Source organism: Dermatophagoides farinae, chromosome 6 (assembly GCF_024713945.1).
Source record: "Dermatophagoides farinae isolate YC_2012a chromosome 6, ASM2471394v1, whole genome shotgun sequence".
Classification (NCBI taxonomy): domain Eukaryota; kingdom Metazoa; phylum Arthropoda; class Arachnida; order Sarcoptiformes; family Pyroglyphidae; genus Dermatophagoides; species Dermatophagoides farinae.
In genome coordinates, this window is record NC_134682.1 from 2,589,551 (window position 1) to 2,611,532 (window position 21,982).

Here is a 21,982-nt window from a genome sequence, read left to right on the forward strand (position 1 = left end):
TCTATTTTTCATCGCCAAAAAAATCTGAATGAATAGAATAATGATTCATCAATAATAATCATCATCTCACCGGTTCATATTCTAATTGATGATGATGATGATGAATTTTCACGATTCGTTTCACCATTTTTTTTTTTTTTGATTATTCCAGTTTTTTTTCATGATGGAATTCATTCTTCCCCCCTCTCCAGCATCATATAACTTGGTTTGATTTGTGCATTTGTGTTGTTTGAAGACAAAAGAGAGACCTTTTTTTTGGTTTCGTTTCGGATGAAATCATCATCATCATCATTAATATTTGTTCATGAAACAAAATTCAGAATGAAATGAAATGATGATGATGATGATGATGTAGGCAAATAACCCATTTTCCTACTTATTTTGGAAAAATAAAACATTGTGTGTGTGTTATGATGATGATGATGAGAGATGCATACACACATGGTATATTTTGCTTATTTCTCTTTCCATTTCAATTTCTAGTTTCTTTACCTCTCTGGTGATGATGATGATGATGTGTGTGTGTGTGTGCGATTATTATTATTATTCGTTTTGTGAATAAGAAAAAAAAAATATTCAAAAAAGATTTCTCTCATTGATGACTCTATATATATAAGTGTGTGTGTTCATGCATTTCGTTGTGATCACTATCTATCTGTCTCACGTTTCATTCGTTCAATGTTTAGGTTTGATTTTTTTTCTGGCTCTTTACTTTTTTTTTTGGTCTCTTAACAAACAAAAAAAAATTTTTTTTTCATCCATTCAAATATTGATAATCATTACCAAGGTGGATATCATGTGTGTGTGTGTGTGTTGTGTGTGTGTATATGGTGGTGCTGATGTGTTCATCATTCAACCTGTTGCTTAGTGCTTGATTGTTGTGTGTGTGTGTGTGTGTGTGAAATCGTTGTCGCCGTGAATTTGATGGATTTTCAATTTTCATAAATTTGACATCGACAAAAAGAAAAAAAAGAGAGAATCGATTTGAGATTGAAAGAGAATTTTGCCAAAAAAAAAAATTTCTGTCTAAAGAAAATCTTTCTCCATTTCGCCATCACCAAAACACAATCAACAATCATCGATTGTCAATAACACATACATATGATTGATCCATTGATGTAGCCGGTTAAAAACATTGAACAACAACATAATAATGTCCAATTTACAAAATAAATTGTCATAGAATCTATTCATTTTCACAATGTCATATTCATGTTGTCCACCATATCGAAATAAAAACAACAGCCTAATTTTAGCTTGTCAAATTCAATGAATTTCTATTGTGTATGTGTGTGCGTGTGTGTTTGTGTAGTGTTTGTACGCTTGAATAACAACAACAACATATAATCATGATCGATTCGAAATCATAATGTTTTATCAATAAATGATCCACGTATCCGTATCTTCAAATTTTAATTTTTATTGTTGGATGAAATGATTTTCCAATCTGATCAATTATTTTTGATTCATTTAATCAATAATAAATGTTGTCAACATCATCATCATCATCAACAACATCAACAACAACATCATTGGAGATATCGTTATCATCAACGTCATCATCATCATCATCATTGTTATCAACAATTTTCAATCAATCAATTTTTATCGATTTAATTGAAAAAAAATAAAGATATTCTGATCATCATTATCATTTTTTTTTCTATTTTCATTTATCATTTGTTTTTCACAGTTAATAATGCAGGTAACTTTTTTTTTGTTTTAAAAAAATCCATTGATTGATTAAGAAATATTTATCGATAAACAATTCGATTAATCTTGAAAAATCTGAATGGGTGTGTGTGTGTGTGTGTATGTGAAACAAACGAGAATCAAATCAATAATAAATCATACACACATTAATAAGATTTATCCGTTTGATTTTGGTTTCTGTTTTTGTTTTTGTTCACACCAACCCGCACCCTTATTTCCATATATGAAAAGACACACACACACACACACCTTAACCCAAATCAAAAAAAAACAAGACGAAAATCTACAAAGAATTCAACAAACGAACAAGCAAACAAACAATCAATGACCACCACCATCATCATAATCAAATTATGATTCAATTCCAAATGATAATAATAAATCATCATTATCGTTTATGATGAATCACCAAACACACACACACACACACTGGGCAAGCACAATAATCATAAAATCATCAATCGAGTGTATAATCCATAAAAAAACAGTTGAAAAAAAAATTTCAATTTAAAAATTTGATTATCAAGATTCAATAATGATGATGAAATGACACTTGTTTGTTTGTTTGTTTGTTTGTTCACTGACCTTCATCATCATCATCATCATCATTTCATGATAATAAAAATGATTATTATTTTTCAAACAAACCAAACAAACTGAACAAAACAATGTTTTTTTTTATTATTATTCACATGGTAATATATTAGATGGTCAAATTATTTGTAAGGAATTGTGTACCCCCCAAGTAAAAATTATTTCAATCAAAAAAAAAAAAAAAAAAATGAAAATTCACATTATTATTTCGTTGAAGAGAATAGCCATCATCATCATCATCATCATCATCATTGATGATGATGACCACATGTGGTCACTATCTGTGACCCACTTGTAGTTAGTGATGAAAAAGAAGCAAAAAAAATGATAAAATGTCCATTATGGAATTTATTTCAATCAAAGAAAAAAAAATGAACATTATTTTTATTATTCCAAATGTTATACCTAAGTCGTCATCATAATGATCATGATGATCATTATTATTTTGGAATAAATAATTTCTTTCCAACAACGACAACAACAACAACAACAACCACAATCGACCGATTGACCGCACATTTTTGTTTTGTTTTATTTTGTTTCGTTTCGATGTCATCGGTACAGCATACAAAAAAAAAAATATTGAATGGTTGAAATGTTGTTTTTTTTTGTGTTAGAGAAAAAAAAGAATATTAAGAAATGAAAGAAACAAAATCATCAGAAAAGTTGAGAGAGAGAGATAAGAAGGTTTATTTTCTTTTCTTCACTCATTTCTTCATTCACTATTCATTCAGTATGTCAGCAAGTCAGTCAGTCAGTCAATCATGGCCAATATGGCTGATTTGTCATTTAGGTTAAGTTCATTGTCAATTCTATTCTAATATCATTAATTGAAAGAATCTTTTCGTTCGTCTTCATTGTCAATGTAGTTGTTGTTGTTAGGATTTTCTTTTTTTTCATTATATAATCCATATCAGTATGAATAATCATCATTGTTAATTACAATTTTATTTTTGTTCTCGTTTTTTTTTTCTTGGCTGGAGTACCAGTATTCATCTTAACGAAATAAGCCAAATGAATGAATGATCTAGTACTCGGTAAATGTATTGTTTTCTGTTTGTTTGGTTTTTTTTCTCTCTTTGTTTATTTTCCCAATTATTCAGTTAATGAACCGGATATGGAAACATTGATTTCCGGTCAATGGTTTTGTTGTTGTTGTTGATTATGATGATGATGATGATGATATTTTTTACATGATCAAATCGAATGATTAGTCAAGGTTGTCTGATTTTGTTATTTTTTCGGGGTTTTTTTTTATTTCATGATCATAACCGAACGATAATAAGTTGAAATGTAAATTTTTTTTTGCAGTATGAAATCTGGTTGCACCAAGAAGAAGAAGAAGAAAAAAAAAACTTGAATATTGATATGAAATCAATCAATAATTTTTTTTTGCTGTGTGTATGTGTGGCCAATATAATTATCTTCGAATCATATAATAACAATATTATTATATAATTATTATGACATAAAAACCTAGTTCATTACTTAAAGGATGTTAATATTTACATCTTGCATAGGCACCGGCTATTTCTTTTTGAAAATAATGACCAATGGTCAATTGCTGTGATGAATTTATTTATTTTTTTTTTAAAAAATTTAAAATTAAAATTTCTAAAATGAAAACGAATTTTTTATTTCATCCCCACATCTCTGTTATTCGATATGGTTATGATTATGATTATGATGATATTTGAGAGTTTGTTTTTTTGCATAAAAAAACAATTTTTGGCAATTAATGTCAGGATTTATTTTCTTCATCATATAGCATCAAGCAATTTTCTCTCTCTCTCTCTCTCTCTCTCTCTTTCTGACCACCAGATAAATTAGTGGCAATTCATTTTTTTTTGTTTTTGTTTCCATTTTCATTTCACATCACATTATTACGTACATTCGTACCGTTATGTTAATATCAAATGAAATCCAAACCGATATTATCATTTTCAAGCCAATAATGATCTTTTTTTTTGTGTGTGTGTGGATGATTTCTAAAATTAGCCCTGTGAATAGTAAAAAAAAAATGATAAGAATTACCACACAAAACATTATAAAGTGATGAAGTCCTGTGTGTCTGTGTATAATAGCCACCACCATGACACATCTCATCATCAAGTGTGTACAGGTTTTTGGGATTTCTCTTTTTTTACAAAAAAAAAAGAAAAAAAATCATTTGAACAACAACAACAGCAGAAACAACGATATTGTTGGTGATGGTTCGTCTTATTTTCACCTGAAAAAAATGGTTTGTCGGTGTGTGTGTGTGTGTGTGAAAGTAGGTTTTGACCTATCTTTTTTTCAGTATTTCTTGGAAAAAACATTTTTCTTTCTTTTTTAAGAAATCACCATCATCACACTTTAAATGTCGGTCTATATATAAATACATCACCAAAAATGAAAAAGGCTGGCCAACCAGTCAGTAGACAATTTGATTCAATTTAATCAATTGTCAATGTTACATGGCTGTGACAATTGATCGATTCTTGCTGATTTATTGTTTCTTTTTTTTTGATTTCTCGGTCATTCACACCTCATTCAAAGAGAGAGAGAGAGAGATAGAGAGGTCAAACATTTTTTTTCTCTTTTTCCCTTTGATACTGAAAGTGTCTTTTTTTCTTTCTTTCTGAAGAAAAAAAGCAGATTATAAAATTAGATTTAAAGTGGTGGCGGTGGCGGTGGTGATGTCGGTTTTTTCGCTCTCATTTCATCGTTTATATTCATTCATTCATTCATTTCGAATGAATGGTCGACGATGATGATTTAGATTTAGAAAAGAAATTGAAAATGGACATTTGGCCTAATTTTTTTTTTGTTTTTTTCTCATGAATAAATGGGTTTTTCTGTTTTTTTTCTGGTTGACTGTATTGTTTTGTTGTAAATATTGAATTTTTGATTAATTTTTTTCGTTTTTTTATTTTTTTTATTTTCAACATAGAATGTTTAGAGGACTTTCTCTTTTCCTAGTCACCATCAATCTATTATCAATATGTCATAATAATCGATTGAAATCACATTTTCTTTCACGTTCATCTGGAACGACGGCAACTGCGGCCATTACAAATTTAACAAATTTTCGTTTTTATAAATCACTAAATTCATTGTCACCATTGAATGCATATCCATTATTAGCTACCGGTTCGATAACAACAACAACAACAGCGGCGGATCAACCATATGATTCCAAACAAGTATCGAATACATTATGGAATCTATTGAGTATTGCCAGATTTTTACTATGTAAGTATGGTATCAATGTATTGTATTCAAAATGATTCATTTTTTTCATGAAATTTTTTTTGTAGCATTTCCACAAAAATGTCATTATCAAAGTGAAACACATCATTGTACATTCGGTATAACATGTTGGATGTCTGGACATCGGCCATTAGATTTATGTAATGGTGGTATATTCTGGAGTTGTTGTGTACCATTTGAAACAATTGCACAGAATACAACCTCGGTCATACCGGAAGAAGTATCCGATCCAGGTTTGTTTCAAACATTTTTTCGTTCCTAATTGATGATGATTTTTTTTTTTACTAATTTAAAATTTAGAATGTGGCCGTATAATGTATACAAGAAATGCTAAAATAGTTGGTGGTGAAAATGCAAAATTTGGCCAAAATCCATGGCAAGTGGCCATTGTTAAACATCAATTTTTAAATCAAAAAATTTCCTGTGGTGGTGCATTAATTAATCGTCGTTGGATTGTAACGGCTGCACATTGTGTCTATAAGTATGCCTTTTGTAATCGATATTTTTTCCCAATAACAAAAAAAAACTCTAATTCTCCACAGAACACCGGCAAATAATATTAAAATACGACTTGGTGATTATAATCTTAAAGCACAGACTGAACAATATCCACATGAAGAATATGGTGTCCGACGTAAAGTGGTACATGAAGGATATAATCCGGCAACATATCAGAATGATATTGCATTGTTAGAGCTTAATCAAGATGTGATATATAGGCCACATATATTACCCATTTGTTTGCCACCGAAAGGTTTATTTATTTTTTATTTTTAGTTATTTTGTCTTTTTTTTGACTCATTCCAGTCCCATTTTTATTATACTATAAAAAAATTATTACGAGCAAATTAAAATTAATCTAATCTAATCATCATTTATTTATTTTTTTTTTATGGACAAACAAAAAATAGGACGAAATTTTACCGGTGAAAAAGCAACAGCTGTTGGCTGGGGTCGAACCCAATACGCTGTGTCAACATCACCGGGTATATTGCAAAAAGTTGATGTCGAAGTATTGGATTCAGATGATTGCCAAGAATGGATGAAAAATGCTGGTCGTAGAGAGAAAATTTTCTCCAATATGCTTTGTGCCGGTTATAAAGATGGTGGTCGTGATTCATGTCAAGGTGATTCTGGTTCACCACTTAGTTTACGTGATGATAATCATATCATATTGATTGGTCTAGTATCATGGGGTAATTTATTTATTCTCAAAAAAATTTTTTTTTAATTAGAAACAAAAAATTAATTGATTTTTTTTGCCATCAATTAAATTAGGTGTTGGATGTGCAAGACCAAATCTACCCGGTGTCTATACACGTATCACTGAATTTGTCGATTGGATTCATATTCATACAAATTGAATGACTAACCACCGAAAAAAAAACAATGACCGGTTATTACAACATCATTACAACCACCACCACCACTATTGTTTCATGAATCAATTACCTGATCGATTAACTTTGATTGATCTTGATTTTTTTTTTGATTGATTTTTGTTCATTATTTTTCTGATTGTTTTTAGATTATCAAATTTTTTTTTTGAATGTCAGTCACAGTCCTTCAATATGAATGATTTCTTTGTGTAATAATCTTTTTTTCTGAAAAAAATTGAATTTGTAAATAATTTTTATTTTATTTATTGATTTTTTTTTCTGCTGCTTAATAAGAATAAATGTTGTTTATTTTTTCTTTTGCTCAATAAGACGACGAATAACGAGTAATAAGTTGTTGTTGTTGTTTTGGTTTCAATCAATCATTAATCCTTTGGTTATTATCATGATCACAACACAGAAGGCTATATATTATCAATGATAATGTTTTTTTTTATTTTCAAAATCCGAAAAAAATTGGGTGAAAAAAACGATGTCGATACCATTATAAAATTATTTTGAATTTTGATGATGATTATATTGCCCCTTTTAAAGATCAAATTCAATGATAATCCACCACAACCGACCAACATGATGATCATATCATATGAAATGTTTATCAAAATAGTAAGCCGACAAGCAGGTTTTGCTACTGTTTTTTTTTTCATCACACACAAAAAAAAAATGACCGAAACGATCATTCAGTCAATTTTTTTTTTTACATACACGGACATTGACCATAACTTCTTCTAGGTTATGGCTACAGAGATAAACTTGATCACATACCACCACCACCACCATCATCCGTTCAATGCTTTTGACCGTACAACATTTTAATGGTTAATGATTGTTGTTGTGGTGGCGGTGGTGATGGCGGTGGTGGTGGTGGTGGTCATAGCCATATAGACATAGACATATAATTTATATTAGCATCCATACTACTTGTTACTAAAAGTTCAACGTGGTCTTCGTCCTTTTTTTTGTTGTCGTTCATCTTCGAATCGTTATATGTTATCGGTTTTTGTTTTGTTTTGGATTGTGTTTTAGTTAAATTCATTTTTCGGATGATTTATTGCGTGTTGTGAATTTTGATCACCGGAAATTGTCGATTGTCGATTGTAAATGTTGTGTGATTAAAAAAAAAAAAAAATTTTGATGATAACAACAGTACAACGGCGAGAGTTATTACAGGCACATTTTTTTTTTTTTTTTGGTGATTTAAAATCCCACATACAAACAAAAGGAAAAGAAATTTTTTTTTTTTGAAAAAAATACCGGAAAACCAAATAAACAGAAAAAAAAGCCAACAAGAATTGAATTTGTTTCTTCAACGAAACAATCGAGAGTATGCGCATAGAGGCGCTAGATGTTTTTTATTCTGTCATCTTCATAATCATTCATCATTGTATCATAGTGAAAGCATCAGACGATGGCCAACAAGGTAAATATGTGTGTATTTGTATTTTTGTCACAAAAAAAATTGAAAAAGTTTTTTCATTCATTTATTCATAGCTTGTGGAATTAATCGATATAATAATGAAATTCCATTGACCGAACGAATTGTCGGTGGTAATCGTTCGTATGAGGGTGAATTTCCATGGCAGGTAAAGCTAATAATTGATAAATGATTTCAATTTGATTGATAATTATGATTTTTGTTTTGGAAAAAAATAACCAAAAAGGTTTCAATACGATTAACACATCCACAAGCGGGTAAAGTTGGCCATTGGTGTGGTGGTGTACTCATCGATAATGATTGGGTTGTAACCGCTGCCCATTGTATCATTAAGTAGGTGCATCATATTCTATCAATTCTAAATGTTAATTCTTTAAATTTTTTTTATAAATCAGTCCATTATTTATGTTACCACAAGCTAAACATTGGGAAGTACGTGTTGGTGAATATCATCAAAAAATGGAAGATGGTTATGAACAAACATATCAGGTGGCAGAAGTATTTCATTATCCATTATATAAAGGCTATGATAATGATATTGCATTAATGAAATTGGCTAAACCGGTGATAACATCTGAATTTGTGAAACCAATTTGTTTACCACCAAGTATTTATACTGAATTTTTTGAAAAAGAATGTGTTGCATCTGGCTGGGGAAAATTAGATCATAGTAAGTAATTTTATAATAATTTTAATTGATTCGGTTAGGGTTACCAGACCCAGAGGAAGACAAGAGGATAGATGTCCTTCTTTATAAGAAACTTTTTTATCTAACAAAAAAATTTTTAACCAATGTAAAACTGTATTATTAAGCAAGTTTTCCAATAAAAAAAAAATTTTTTTGTCCTCCTCGACCCCGCATTTGACAACCCTAGATTTGATTGATTTTTTTTTATTCATTATTCTAATTCTGATCGATAGATAAAAAAGGATCCGATGTATTGCAAAAAGTACGAATCAAAGTATTCGATAATGCATTATGTCAGAAGGCATATTTTTCTAAATTTAAAATTGGAATAAAAAGTTGGCATCTTTGTGCCGGTACCGAAGATGAACGTGGTAAGTTGAAAAAAAATTCATCTTTTTATCATTGATTAAAATTGATTGGTTTTTTTTCTGTTTCTCCATGTGACGAAAACAGGTGGAAAAGGAACATGTCATGTATGTATATTTATATTTGATTTATTTGTTCAAGTTTCCGAATAATTTTATTTGTTTTTTCAAATTCAAATTTCAAAACTTTGAAAAATCGAAAAAAAATTCGAAATTCCAAAAAAAAAAAACAAAAAATAAAAATCGAATACAATTTTTGAGCATTCAGGGTGATTCTGGTGGTCCATTACAATGTAAAATCGGTTCCACATGGTATCTGGCCGGTGTCACTTCATTTGGATCGGGATGTGCTAAACCAGGATTTCATGATGTATATACCCGGATAACACATTTTATGGAATGGATTAATCAGCTTAGATTTCTTTACTGATTTGTGAGATATGAATATGCGAGAGATCCAAGAAAAGAATAATCGATTGATCTTCTTAATGAATTCTGTCAATATATTTGCCAAACAATTATAATTACACCACCTTTATCATTTTTTTTGCCATGGTTTCATCATCATCATCATCATCATCATCATCATCATTTTAGATTTTTTTATAATAAATTCTATTTTTTCTAAAACTAAAAAAAAAACACACACACACTTAATGAAATGCCCAAGAATATATATGGTATATATAGATAATAAGATACGTGGTAAATATACGAGTATATATATGATATATTGTTATTGTTATTATTATTCTGGTTGATGCATGATGTGATTTGACCATTTTTTCGGCGTTTTTTCCCTTGTTGTTGTTGTTGTTGTTGAATTAGGTTTGCTGTATGTGGATTATTTTATAATTTATAATTATTATAATCATGCTGTTGTAGATAGGTACTATATGTATCTATACTAAGTTTATCGTTTTGTTCATCATTCTGAGCATTATGTTGAATATGATGATGATGATGATGATGATGATCCAATGTTTTATTCACATTACGAAGATCATCTTTTAATTTAATCAACAGATCTGAAAGAATGTTTTGAAATTCTTGAAAATCCATTGTTGTTGTTGATGTTGTCGATTGACGATTATTATTGTTTTTGTTGAATAATTTCTGAAATTCCAATGGTGATAGATATTGGACAAGAATTTCTTTATCAATATTTCGAACAAAATCAATTGCTTCACGTTCAATCATCGAACGATTGACCATTGCACGTTCATAACATTGCATTATATCATTTTCTTTGTCTATATCATTACGATGTAATGGATTTGTAACTGGAAATAATGAACCACAATTAATCATTTAATTCAAAACAAAATCATCGTAAGTTTTAATTACCATTTTTAACAATACCAGCAGCACGATAATTAGCAACCATAATATCAATTTCACTTTTACGAAGATTCGATAGGATTTCCGATAAGAATAATGCAAGTTCGGAAATTTTATTGGCAAGTTGATGTAATTTAAAATTTTCACTATAGGAAAATTTTACAGAAATTTTTTTATTGCCAATGTTATAATTCTAAACACTGAATGTATATATTATCACTAACCTGTAAAGATAGTCTTGAGCCGATTCATTTGGATTATTATCATTGATAACATCAGATAACAATGGATTATTCGTCATCATCATCAATGGCCATGATGAAATTGATGTTTGTTGATGTTGAATTTTCGTCACATAAGTTTCAAGATTGGTGATTTTTTGTTCAAGTTTTTGCCTTTCACAAAGCCATTGTTCACGATGTTTTCGTAGATTTTCTCCATATTCTTCACGTAATATATCAATTTTTTCACGCAAATAATTCCGTTCCTTCCTGGTACGATCCAATTCTTCACAAATATTTTCATTCTCTTCACTCAATTCGTTTAGACAATTGAAATAATCCTAACATCGAATGGTGGAAATTAATGGTGACCAAAAAAAAAAAAAAAAATTCAATTACTGCTTACCTGACGAATAAGTTCAAATTTCTTTTTGGCATCATCACTCATATCGAATCGTTCAATCTCTTCGGGAAGTAGATATTTATTGCTTTTAAAACGATTAATATCGACAATGAATTTATTTGCAGCTAGTGCAGCTGCTGCCGCACGATGATCTGTGATGATATTACGATGTTGATGGTGATGGTGATGATTTTTTCGACCCATCGGAATGGCCGTAAATACTCTTCGTGTAATTGCATCCGAATTACCGTGAAAATCAACAACACCGCCATCATCCAATTGAAGGTTATCCATGCTTTTCGATAATGTACTATCAATTTCATCACAAAATCTTAAATTGTTTTTATATTTATTCAGATTATCATCATATTGTCGCTGACGATGATGGCGATGATTAAAATAACGTTTACCATATTCGATTGCAGCTGCATCCGTAATCGATTCATCCGTGCTTGTATTTGTGAAACCGGACGATATCGAAGTGGTTTCAGACATCTGGCTTAATCTTTCATGAGCTAGCTTTTTTTCAATGAAATCTTCGAATGTCATGATACAATTTTCATCATTATCATTATTTACGGTGTTGAATAGATCGATTATCTCTTCAATATTATAATCAGAGAATTCACTTCGTGATGATAATAACCTCACATCATTCTGATTGACTAATCCATCTGAATCGGTATCGCATGCCTGAAATAGATGCCATAATCGTTGTTTTTCTTCCGTCGTTAAGCTCATGATGATGATGATGATGATGATGATGATTTTTTATGGATCATCAAATTTTCGGTTCGAATTATGGAAATTTGATTTCTTTAATTTATAACAATATTCGACGATGACAATGATGATCTAAATCTACAACGCATTTTTAGCAGCTCACACTCAATCAAACTGAAACAAATTGGTGAATTTTCGATCAACTAACAACAGCAAAAACATCAAGACCCAGAGAAGAAAAAAAAATACAGCTCAATGACTCTTGTTTGATCCAGAAACAAACAACGCATGTATGAACCTAGATTTTTTTTCCCCAGTCCATGCAATATAATTCCCAATTCTCTTTCTGTCTGTGTGTATGTGTGCGGGTACAAAAACCGAATAAGTAGTGTTTCTGGATCATGGACAAACTACAAAATAAAACGCATATATACACATACATACACACACGCAGAGAAATAGAATTTATAGAATGTTCTCGAATTTTGTATTTTTCTTTGAAAAACAATTTTCCCACATAAAATCAGAATCAAGGACATAATTCAAATTACCTCTATTCATTTATTTATGATGTGAAAGTTAATTAATTAATTGATTAATTAACTGAAAATAAAAGAATAGCTTTTAATTATTCAAGGGTTACTATTTATTGTTTTTTTTTATTAAATGATAAAATCTGAGAAAATGTATTACAACTACGACAACCACGAGAACAACAACAACAACAACCGCAAAAAAGGTGTTTAAAGTTCAACGAACTATAGAGTGAGATGAAAAAATGGTCAACATTTTTTCTTTTTCATTCATTACATATTTGACTTTTTTTTTTCTCTCTCTCTCTCTCTCTTTATTTGTTGACGATTCTACATCAGATGATATGATGTAATATAATATATCGGTAGCAAAAAAATGATGGAAAAAAATTATCTAAAAAACTTGATCAAATTCATTAACACACACACACACACATTGAACACACAGGTAATGTAGATTGGTTGGTTGGTTGCTTGGTTGGTCGTTCAAAGATGGGTAGATCAAATTTTTTATTTTTCAAGAAAAAAAAATTTCCTAAAAATGTCTGACCATGATGATGATGATGCTTATGGATGTTTTTTTTACCAAAAAAAAAAAATTTCCAAGTTATGGTCCAGCTTTAGTAACGACGACAATTGACACCTTCATCAAACATTATCAAGAGATTTATTGCCTTAGTAGAGAGCTACCAATCAAGTTGGTTAGTTTAGGAGCAAAAAAAAAATGGAATTTCAATGAATGAATGAATGAATGAGCAGCAACATCTTGACCATAAAGGATGCTTGAGTTTTTTTTTCTACCTTCGACAATTTTCTATTGATTTTTTTTTTACCAATTTGTTAGTAAACGGTATGGTTTACACACACACACACACACATGCACACAAGATACATTCATTGAATTGTTGTTGTTTTTTTTTTCAATTTCATTCAACCAAAAATCTAAATGTTTTTGTTTTTTTTTTTTCGTTTTGTTTGTGTCGTATTTGATTGTTTGTATTTTTTTCCCCCATTGAATCTAACATTTCTGTGTGCGTGTGTGACTGATGACCAATGAATGAGATCATCCGCATCAATTGTAATCAATAAAATAATTTTTACCGGTAAATAAAAAAAAAATTTCTGGAATCGAATCAATATTTGTTTTTTTTTTCTGTACACACACACAAAAAAAAACATACCACGATCGTGAATGATGGATCCACTGCAAAAACGACAACAGCATCTAACAACAACAACAACAACAACAAGAATGATAAAAAACAACAAAAATGCAATGCTATTATTTAATCATCATCATAAAATTCATATCTCGATGCTATTTATCCAAACAACAATTTTTCTATTGGTAAGCATCATTGAAATTATATACTAATAATAATAAAGTACTCGACTATGTGTATGTGTGTTAGATGAACCATGATTTCCACTCTTTTTTTTCTAAAAATATGTTTGTGTGTGTGTGTGTATGTTTAATGCTCGATTAAACATTGTTGAAAAAAGTAATAGAAAAAAAAATCATAATCCAATTTGAAAATATAAGTTCTGAGAAAATGATGATGATGAGGTCATGTTGGTAGAAAATAAATAAATAAACCCTATTCAAAATCATCATCATCATCATCATCACCAAGATGAACCACAGATGATTAAACAATTTAATAAATCATAATCATGTGGATTGGTGATCAAATCACCTGTTAAACACAAACACACACACAAAAAAAATACTGATCATACCTAATGAATGATGATTGATATGACTATTATGTATGTATGTGTATTATATTTTTTCATCAAACACGAATTTGAACGAATTATCAGTTTTTTTTTTCATTTTTCTGTGTAAAGAATTTTTTTTTTGTTCATTATCATTGTTTCATGGAAATTTTTGCATCGCGAAACACACATATACACACAATATATTTACTATTTACACATTTCCAAGAAAGTAGAGAGAAAGAGAGGGATTGGTCCAAATTGTGGTAATTTTGGATGCCAATCAAAAAAAAAAAAAAAAAAAAAAATACTCGATTCACAATGATGATGATGATGATGGCAATGGATCATCATTACAATAACGATCCTGAGCTGTTTACCTGTAGAATATATATGTTCGTGAATCACCAAGCTCATCATCATCATCATCATAAACAACAATCAACATCTTTTTAATAGATATTATCCAGAAAAAATTTTTCGTGCCAAAAAAAAAGAAAAAGAAAAAAGTTTTACGATTTGTCGATTGATTTTTTCGTTTTGCTTTTTTTAAAACAACATTATAAAGGATCGTCTCTCTCTCTCTCTAGTTTATCAAAATTGTTGTTTTATGATGATGATCAACCATTATTCAATTGTTGTTAGGTCATTTCATTTTATTCAGAGTTTTTTTTCCTCTTTTCTCATTCAAACAGTCCGTTTATCGGTTCGGGCTGATAATCGTGATGGTAATTAAATTACCACCGATTTAAATGTCCATTACCTGTCTATTTGGGTATTCAGCAAAAAAAAGACAGGAAGACAGATAGAGAAAAAAAACCAATGACTTGACTTTTGACTTCCTAATTTAGTATTTTTTTTCTGTTCTATAGAATTTCCACGATATGTCATCACTATTTTTTTTTTTTTTAACAACAACAACAACATTGACTTTATTATCTGACAGCAGAAAACAGTTAGTAATTTCTTTCTTTTTTTTAGAATCTTTATTGTTAAATGATTTGAAATTAGAATATCACACACACACAAATCATTTCTTCTAATAAATTTGACCTCTAAGTGTGTGTGTGTGTCAAATTTTCAAACCAAAAAAAGAATCAAACAACTTTTTTTCGCTATCCAATCATTAAATTGTCAAAAAAAAAAAAATAAAAATAAAAAAATAAAAACATTCACATTTCATGAATCAGACATAATGATACATTTGATGTAATTGAATTAAAGAAAAAAAGGAAGAAAAAAAAATATTCTGTCCACCATTCTGTTCACCATATACATTTTGTTTGTTGATTGATCAATGATGATGATGATGATGATGATAATGATGATGATGATGAATTCCGCAATTTTTTCAATTATTCATTTTTTTTCTTTTTTTTTCATTGAAAAAAAATATAAATTCTAGATTTGTTTCCTATTCAACAATGTTGTTATCGGTAATCGTTTACCATTAAACGATATTCGCAGCAGCAGCAGCAACAATAATAATAATAATCCAATGAAAAAACAGGAAAAAAATGTTGAATCAATTGCTGATAATGTTCATCATCATCATCAACAACAACAACAGCAGCAGCAGCCACAACAACAGATAATGAATTCAAATATCGATAATAATAATGGTAGTAATAATGGTTTACCGATTGATCGACAACAACAACAACAACAACAACAACAGCAGCCACCATATTCATATCAACAAAATCAATTTCAATGTAAGTAATGATAGAATTTTTAATATTTCGTTTCCGTGATATTATTTTATTTCTTTTTTTTTTCTCCGAATAATATATAGCATCAATATCATGTGGACAATTAGAATTCTATGTACAATTAACATTTGATAAACCATTCAAAGGATTAGTTTATGCATATAAAATGTTTAAAATTGAACAGAATCCAATGATTACAAATCAACAACAACAACAAATTTATGGACATTATTATTATCCAATTGAAATATTGGATTCATGTACAATACGTGGTAATGGTGCATCGATCGTTTATCTGGAATTATCATTTTTAAGTGAATGTATTGAAAAATTACAGCCATTTTCAATGATGAATACAAATTTTGCTGATAATATAGAAGATTATGGTAATAATAATAATAAATCCAATTTCAATGATACAATGATGAGCAGACAATCGAATCAAACATCATTATTATCCAATGTTGATGATACATTATCATCATCATTACCATCAACAACAACAACAACAACAACAACGACAACAACAATGATGATGATGAATGAAAATAATGATGGTTTCATCAATACACATGTAAGTGATTTTTTTTTTTGATAAATATTTCCATATTTCTTTCAATCAATCAATCAATCAATCATTAATATTGGTTGATATTGTTTTTTCTCTTCCACCCATTTATATTGAAAAAGACAATCAATCTAGATGGATTTAATTTTCGTCGTGCTTTGAATAATAATGATATGATGCAAATGAATAGTTTTTATCTTCAAAAGCAGCAGCAGCAACAACAACAACAACAATATTATCATCATCATTATCATCATCAGCAGCAAGAACAACGCCAACAACAACAACAACAACAACATCAATTAAATATAAGTAAAGATGATACATATCAATTATCACTTTATATACAGAATGATCCAAAAATTGAACAAAAATATGATAGTAAAGTTATTGTACAATGTTCACCAAGAGTAACAAAAAATATAATTATGGAACATAATTCAAATTTAAATGATTTTTATCGTAAAATGGATGATAATAATGATCAAAATGAAGATGAAGATGTGATTGACATGGATGATAATGATGATAAAACTGAATCACAATCACAATCATCATCATCATCATCATATCCGGCAAAAGTAAGTAGTCAACAACAATATCCACAACAACATACACGATCAATAATGCCAAAAGCAAATTTAACAATTACATCGATATATGATTATTATCAACAACAACAAAAACGACAACGGCCAAACAACAACAACAACAACAACAACAATGATGATGATGGTAATATTGGTGATCATCATCATAATCATCATCATCATCATCATATGATGAACAATGAAATTGATATAACAAATCTGATTGAATCACGAATGGATATCTTACGTGGGCGTATACCATTCTTAAAATTGATTGATAATAATGTAGAACTAGGTGATGATGTAACATTGATCATAAGAACAAGGCAACTAGGTAAATAAATAAATAAATAAAAATAGCGAACAAACGAATTATTGTTGTTGATTTTTGTTTTAATGATGATGATGAATTTTTTTTCATTTTTTGTTGTCTTTATTTCATACAATTCACAAAATAGATGATTATGATTCTAGAATATCTACCTGTTATGCATATGATGAACATGATACAATGCGTTATGAATTGACAAATCAAGATGGGTAAGTTATAAAGATTTTTTTTTATCTTTCATTTGTTGTTTGTTTGTTTTTTTTTATCGGTGAAAAAAACATTTCAAGATCTATTTTTTTTTTGATTTTTTGACCATTTTGTCATTTGTACCTACCATTTTCAAAGTGATAAGAAAAAAAAACCAGGAAGACAAATAACGAATTGTCGTTGTTTTGTTTTGTGTTTTGTCATTCGTCACTTGATGATGACAAACAACAACAAGAAGTTGTTGAAAATTTTTTTTTCCACAAATCATCATGATGATTGAATCAAATAATGTTCTTGTGTATACATTGTTTGCCTGAGTGTGTGTGTGTGTGTTTATGTCAAGAATCAATTGAATTTACTATTTATCTAGATTTGTGTTCATTGTTTCTACAAAACTTTTTTTTCCCAATAGTAGAAAAAAAAGATAGGCGAAGAAAAGCTAAAAAACAAACAGAATCTATGTATGTCTTTGTATGTAAACAATAATGTTTCTTTCATTCTGAATCATAATCATTCAATTCATCAAATATTAAAATTTTTTTTTTCGTAAATTTGATAGAATCTTATCGTTTGATGTGAAAATAGTTCAAAATTCATCGATTGATACGATCGATGATGATTTGAATTGAATAGCGAAATGATTATGATAAGAAAATTTTAGCATTCGAAACAAGAATTTTCAATGTTTTTCATTCGATTATTGTATTACTTGGATGAAATTTTTTTCACCAACAACAACAACAATAACAATGATTGATGAATCAAAATACATTTTTGGTGATGATGATGATAATGTTCAAATCTAGTGGCCTAGAAAATCGAAACAAAACAATATATAATCACTTCTGGTTTGTATACAAACATTGTAAAAAAAAATTAATGATGATATTCTGTTTCTGAATATAATCATTAAATCATGTATGTAGAAATTATGGCCACACTTTTGACTGATTTATTATAATATTGTCCAGGTGATGATGATTAACGATACGATTTTTTAGGCCATATGAATAGGAAATAATGAAGATGATGATGATGATGATCATCATCATCATCATCATACGACCCAAAACTGTTTTGAATAAAAAAAAAATGACCATCAACCATCATTTGTAGATGTCCAAATCAATCAATCAATTCATATTTTATTATTCTGTATATCCAGAATCCATAATAAAAACACTATCAAAGTCAGGTGTGAACCATTCAATCAATCTATATCATTATCATCATCATCACTATGATTATTTATTGAAAAATCGTGTTTAGAAAATTTTTTTTTTTGCTGAATGATAATGATCATCATGATCATGATGATGATTGATATGATTCATTCATTCAAGTTAACCACGAAACAACGATGATCAATACAATGAATACAAATCATTAGAATTTCCGTTTTGTCGAGCATTTTTTTTTTGTTTTGTTTCTTGTTCGATTCAACAATCTTCGATTAGGTCGGACAACAATTGTTGTTGGAGAATAAGAAAAATCGTCTACAGTTTTTTTCCTGTCTTTTCAATTGATTGATTGATCGAATTGATTCAATTGAATTTATCGGATTTTTTTTTTACTATCGAACGCTCAGCAGCTGTTATTCATCATTATCATCATCATCATCATCAAAATCACCGTCAATGAATATCTTTTACTGACTAATTGATTGACAAATTATCGATTATTATTATACTACCAAATATACTGGTAATTATATGGTTTATACGAAGCAAAAAAAAAAAAAAAAGATTTTTGTTACAAATTAACAATGAAAATGATCAAATTCATTCATACTAATGTGAATGACACATTGTAATATTTGAAAATGATTTTAAATTCTTTTTTTTTGTATTTTTTTTTATTCTCTATTTTTCTTTCAACATTTTTTTCTGTTCAATCTGATTTTTTTCTTCTTCTCTGAATAGATGTCCAGTCGATTCAACCGTAATGACAGCATTCAAGGTGATGCATAATGTTGGATCCGAATCAAAAGTTTATTATACAACATTTCCTGCATTTAAATTTCCGGGTAGCCAATATTTAAATATACAATGTACATTATTAGTTTGTCGCCAGATTTGTCCAAATGTAAGTGGTTAATTGGTTGGTGGTGATCATATTAATGATGAAGCTTGAAATTGATCTTTTTATTGTCTGTTTAATCTGATTTGAATAGCCCACATGTGATCACAATCAACATTCAAATCGAAACACACAACAATGGTAAAAAATGTTGACCAAAAAATCCTGTTGGATCCCGAGAATTAATTCCGAACATCATCAAATAAAAAACATTAAAATAATTCGGTGCTAAGGTGAAATGGTAAATTTTTTGTGTCATCATCATCATCATCATCATCCCTGATTATGTATAACATCTAAAATCTTATTATACCCCTTTTTTTCTCTTTATTTTTAAACACACACACACACAAACGAAAATAATGATTATTGTTTTGTGATTTCGCAATGGATATATTATGCGAATTACTATTATACAACATCAACAACAGTAAAAATAATAAAATATAATACAATGTTCACAATCAAACAACAAAAGGTAAAAGGTTATTTTGTGTGAAGTAAGAAAGCAATAAAGAGAGTGAGAGAAAGAAAATCAAAGAGAATCGAAACGAAAGAAGAAGAAAAGTTACTTGATTTTTGAAAAGGGGTAGCTTAAAACTCTGTAGAATCGTTTTTTATTTTGCTGTCTCTCTTTCTCTTTTTCTCTCTTTTTGTTGTTGTTGTTGTTGTTGATCATTTAACCGTTGGTTACACCATAACTATTTGAGGAATGTATTTCCGTTTGACAAAATTCTAGTTGTTGGGTATGGTTTTGTGTTTTTTTTTGTTGTTGGGGGTAGGTAAAATAAATTCTCATTGAATCATTTGATATTTAATCAACGGCCAAACGAGATAAATCCATTATTCAACTGTATCATACAAACATTGATGCATTGGTCATAGCCATCATCATAGAATTTTATTTCATTTTCTTTTTCAAATTGTGAACAGAATAAAGTTGTCAAATGAAAAAAAAGTTTTTGTTTTGTTTTATTTTTATCATTCATTTATTCTAAAGTTGTGTGCATGATTCATCGAGAAAAAAAAATCATCATCATCATCTTTTGTTTGTCAAGTAAATTAGAAAAAAATAAATGAAGTTTCACAAGCGTTTCCGTCATCAATCAACTGAGAATACACAGTGATGATATTGACGAAAAGATTTTTTTCATGTGTGTGTTTTGTGCGAACAATTTTGTCAATTAACACCTATTTTTTTAATGATAATCATCATCATCATCATCATCATTAATGCAATAACAGAAAAAAAGAAAAAAGAAAAACACCATCTGAATCAACAACAGTCATTTCATTTGTCAACAATCTATATCAATCATCATTTATCAGTATCAAGAATATTTTGTTGTCGTTTCATTCGTTTATAATTGTAAGTAAGTAGGAAATTTTTTTTTCTTCATCAGAGAATTTTATAAATTTCCTAACCATTCTCTTCAAATAACTTTTTTTTACCTTTTTGTCATTTATAATTCTGGTCACCTTTACGATAATGATGATGATGATGATAAAATTTTCAACAAAAAAAAAACGTAACATTTCACAAAAGTTTACTCATTTCGTTTATGATGGGAAAAAAAACAGACAATTTTCATTAGTTGAACAAATAATGATAATAATATATCATTAGTTTTAATGAGAATCAATTATCAACATTAATTTGATTGTTGGTTGCCATTATAATGTTGATGATGATGATTATCATCATCAACATTATAATGGTAACCAACAATGATGAGCATCATTTAGATAAATGTCTTGATGGGGCTTTGGTAGTTATAAACACAATATCAGCATCATCATTATTGATGATAATGATAATGTAACGGTAGCAAAACAAATTTATTTGAATTCAAAAAAAAAAAATCAAATCAAATCAAATCATTACTTAAATGGAAATGTTCATCATTGATGTTGGAGACAAATTATTTTATTCGAATTACAATGTTTTTTTTTTGCATTTTTTTCCATTCAGTTTTGAGGAAAAAAAAATTCTGTATTCTAATTATCACATTCATATATATATAATATACAATGGCCATCTTCATGACAACAACAACGACGACAAAAATGAAGATTATTCCGGAAAATAAAAATTCCATTGAATTGAAGCA

At 28.9% G+C, this 21,982-nt stretch overlaps 4 protein-coding genes across 9 annotated transcripts; 3 read left to right on the forward strand and 1 right to left on the reverse strand.

The window, feature by feature from the left end:
- Positions 1–783: 783 nt before the first annotated feature.
- LOC124493739 (trypsin-1) lies at positions 784–7,264 on the forward strand. Of its 3 annotated transcripts, none has more exons than XM_075731895.1 (7): positions 784–1,705; positions 5,240–5,541; positions 5,607–5,792; positions 5,860–6,040; positions 6,102–6,313; positions 6,471–6,755; positions 6,838–7,264. In XM_075731895.1, the coding sequence occupies exons 2-7, from the start codon at positions 5,241–5,243 to the stop codon at positions 6,921–6,923; spliced, it is 1,251 nt and encodes a 416-aa protein (XP_075588010.1). In that variant the 5' UTR covers positions 784–1,705; position 5,240; the 3' UTR covers positions 6,924–7,264. The 3 variants fall into 3 exon arrangements, with proteins under 3 accessions (XP_075588010.1, XP_046912799.1, XP_075588011.1); XM_075731896.1 differs by lacking the exon at positions 784–1,705 and adding an exon at positions 5,000–5,158; XM_047056843.2 differs by lacking the exon at positions 784–1,705 and having other exon boundaries at positions 4,999–5,541.
- A 626-nt stretch (positions 7,265–7,890) lies between these two features.
- Positions 7,891–10,086, forward strand: LOC124493740 (tryptase-2). Of its 2 annotated transcripts, XM_047056844.2 has the most exons (7): positions 7,891–8,376; positions 8,448–8,539; positions 8,618–8,724; positions 8,787–9,061; positions 9,313–9,450; positions 9,533–9,552; positions 9,713–10,086. In XM_047056844.2, exons 1-7 carry the CDS (start codon positions 8,283–8,285, stop codon positions 9,872–9,874), a joined length of 888 nt encoding a protein of 295 aa, XP_046912800.2. In that variant the 5' UTR covers positions 7,891–8,282; the 3' UTR covers positions 9,875–10,086. The 2 variants fall into 2 exon arrangements, with proteins under 2 accessions (XP_046912800.2, XP_075588012.1); XM_075731897.1 differs by lacking the exon at positions 9,533–9,552 and having other exon boundaries at positions 9,313–9,454; positions 9,706–10,086.
- LOC124493738 (uncharacterized) lies at positions 9,573–12,686 on the reverse strand. Its single transcript, XM_047056842.2, has 4 exons — positions 11,413–12,686; positions 11,010–11,347; positions 10,792–10,931; positions 9,573–10,727 (listed from the first exon to the last, which is right to left on the reverse strand). The coding sequence occupies exons 1-4, from the start codon at positions 12,148–12,150 to the stop codon at positions 10,294–10,296; spliced, it is 1,650 nt and encodes a 549-aa protein (XP_046912798.2). The 5' UTR covers positions 12,151–12,686; the 3' UTR covers positions 9,573–10,293.
- A 546-nt stretch (positions 12,687–13,232) lies between these two features.
- LOC124493668 (uncharacterized) lies at positions 13,233–20,311 on the forward strand. 3 transcript variants are annotated; one of them, XM_075731906.1, is made up of 8 exons: positions 13,233–13,768; positions 13,888–14,013; positions 15,790–16,099; positions 16,180–16,670; positions 16,787–17,588; positions 17,713–17,794; positions 19,715–19,877; positions 19,966–20,311. In XM_075731906.1, the coding sequence occupies exons 2-8, from the start codon at positions 13,918–13,920 to the stop codon at positions 20,014–20,016; spliced, it is 1,995 nt and encodes a 664-aa protein (XP_075588021.1). In that variant the 5' UTR covers positions 13,233–13,768; positions 13,888–13,917; the 3' UTR covers positions 20,017–20,311. The 3 variants fall into 3 exon arrangements, with proteins under 3 accessions (XP_075588021.1, XP_075588020.1, XP_075588022.1); XM_075731905.1 differs by having other exon boundaries at positions 13,233–14,013; XM_075731907.1 differs by having other exon boundaries at positions 13,233–14,013; positions 16,877–17,588.
- The last annotated feature ends 1,671 nt before the right edge of the window (positions 20,312–21,982 follow it).

Excerpts from the sequence above, each read along its gene's own strand:
- LOC124493739 (XM_075731895.1), top strand. The coding sequence starts at position 5,241 with ATGTTTAGAGGACTTTCTCTTTTCCTAGTCACCATCAATCTATTATCA. Across the intron at positions 6,314-6,470 it reads CATTTGTTTGCCACCGAAAG|GACGAAATTTTACCGGTGAA; the intron begins GTTTATTTATTT and ends AACAAAAAATAG. Across the intron at positions 6,756-6,837 it reads GATTGGTCTAGTATCATGGG|GTGTTGGATGTGCAAGACCA; the intron begins GTAATTTATTTA and ends CAATTAAATTAG.
- LOC124493740 (XM_047056844.2), top strand. The coding sequence starts at position 8,283 with ATGCGCATAGAGGCGCTAGATGTTTTTTATTCTGTCATCTTCATAATC. Across the intron at positions 9,062-9,312 it reads CTGGGGAAAATTAGATCATA|ATAAAAAAGGATCCGATGTA; the intron begins GTAAGTAATTTT and ends TCTGATCGATAG. Across the intron at positions 9,451-9,532 it reads CGGTACCGAAGATGAACGTG|GTGGAAAAGGAACATGTCAT; the intron begins GTAAGTTGAAAA and ends TGACGAAAACAG.
- LOC124493738 (XM_047056842.2), bottom strand. The coding sequence starts at position 12,150 with ATGAGCTTAACGACGGAAGAAAAACAACGATTATGGCATCTATTTCAG. Across the intron at positions 11,348-11,412 it reads AATTTGAACTTATTCGTCAG|GATTATTTCAATTGTCTAAA; the intron begins GTAAGCAGTAAT and ends ATTCGATGTTAG. Across the intron at positions 10,728-10,791 it reads TGCTGGTATTGTTAAAAATG|TTACAAATCCATTACATCGT; the intron begins GTAATTAAAACT and ends CATTATTTCCAG.
- LOC124493668 (XM_075731905.1), top strand. The coding sequence starts at position 13,858 with ATGATGGATCCACTGCAAAAACGACAACAGCATCTAACAACAACAACA. Across the intron at positions 14,014-15,789 it reads AAACAACAATTTTTCTATTG|ATTTGTTTCCTATTCAACAA; the intron begins GTAAGCATCATT and ends TATAAATTCTAG. Across the intron at positions 19,878-19,965 it reads GTCGCCAGATTTGTCCAAAT|CCCACATGTGATCACAATCA; the intron begins GTAAGTGGTTAA and ends TGATTTGAATAG.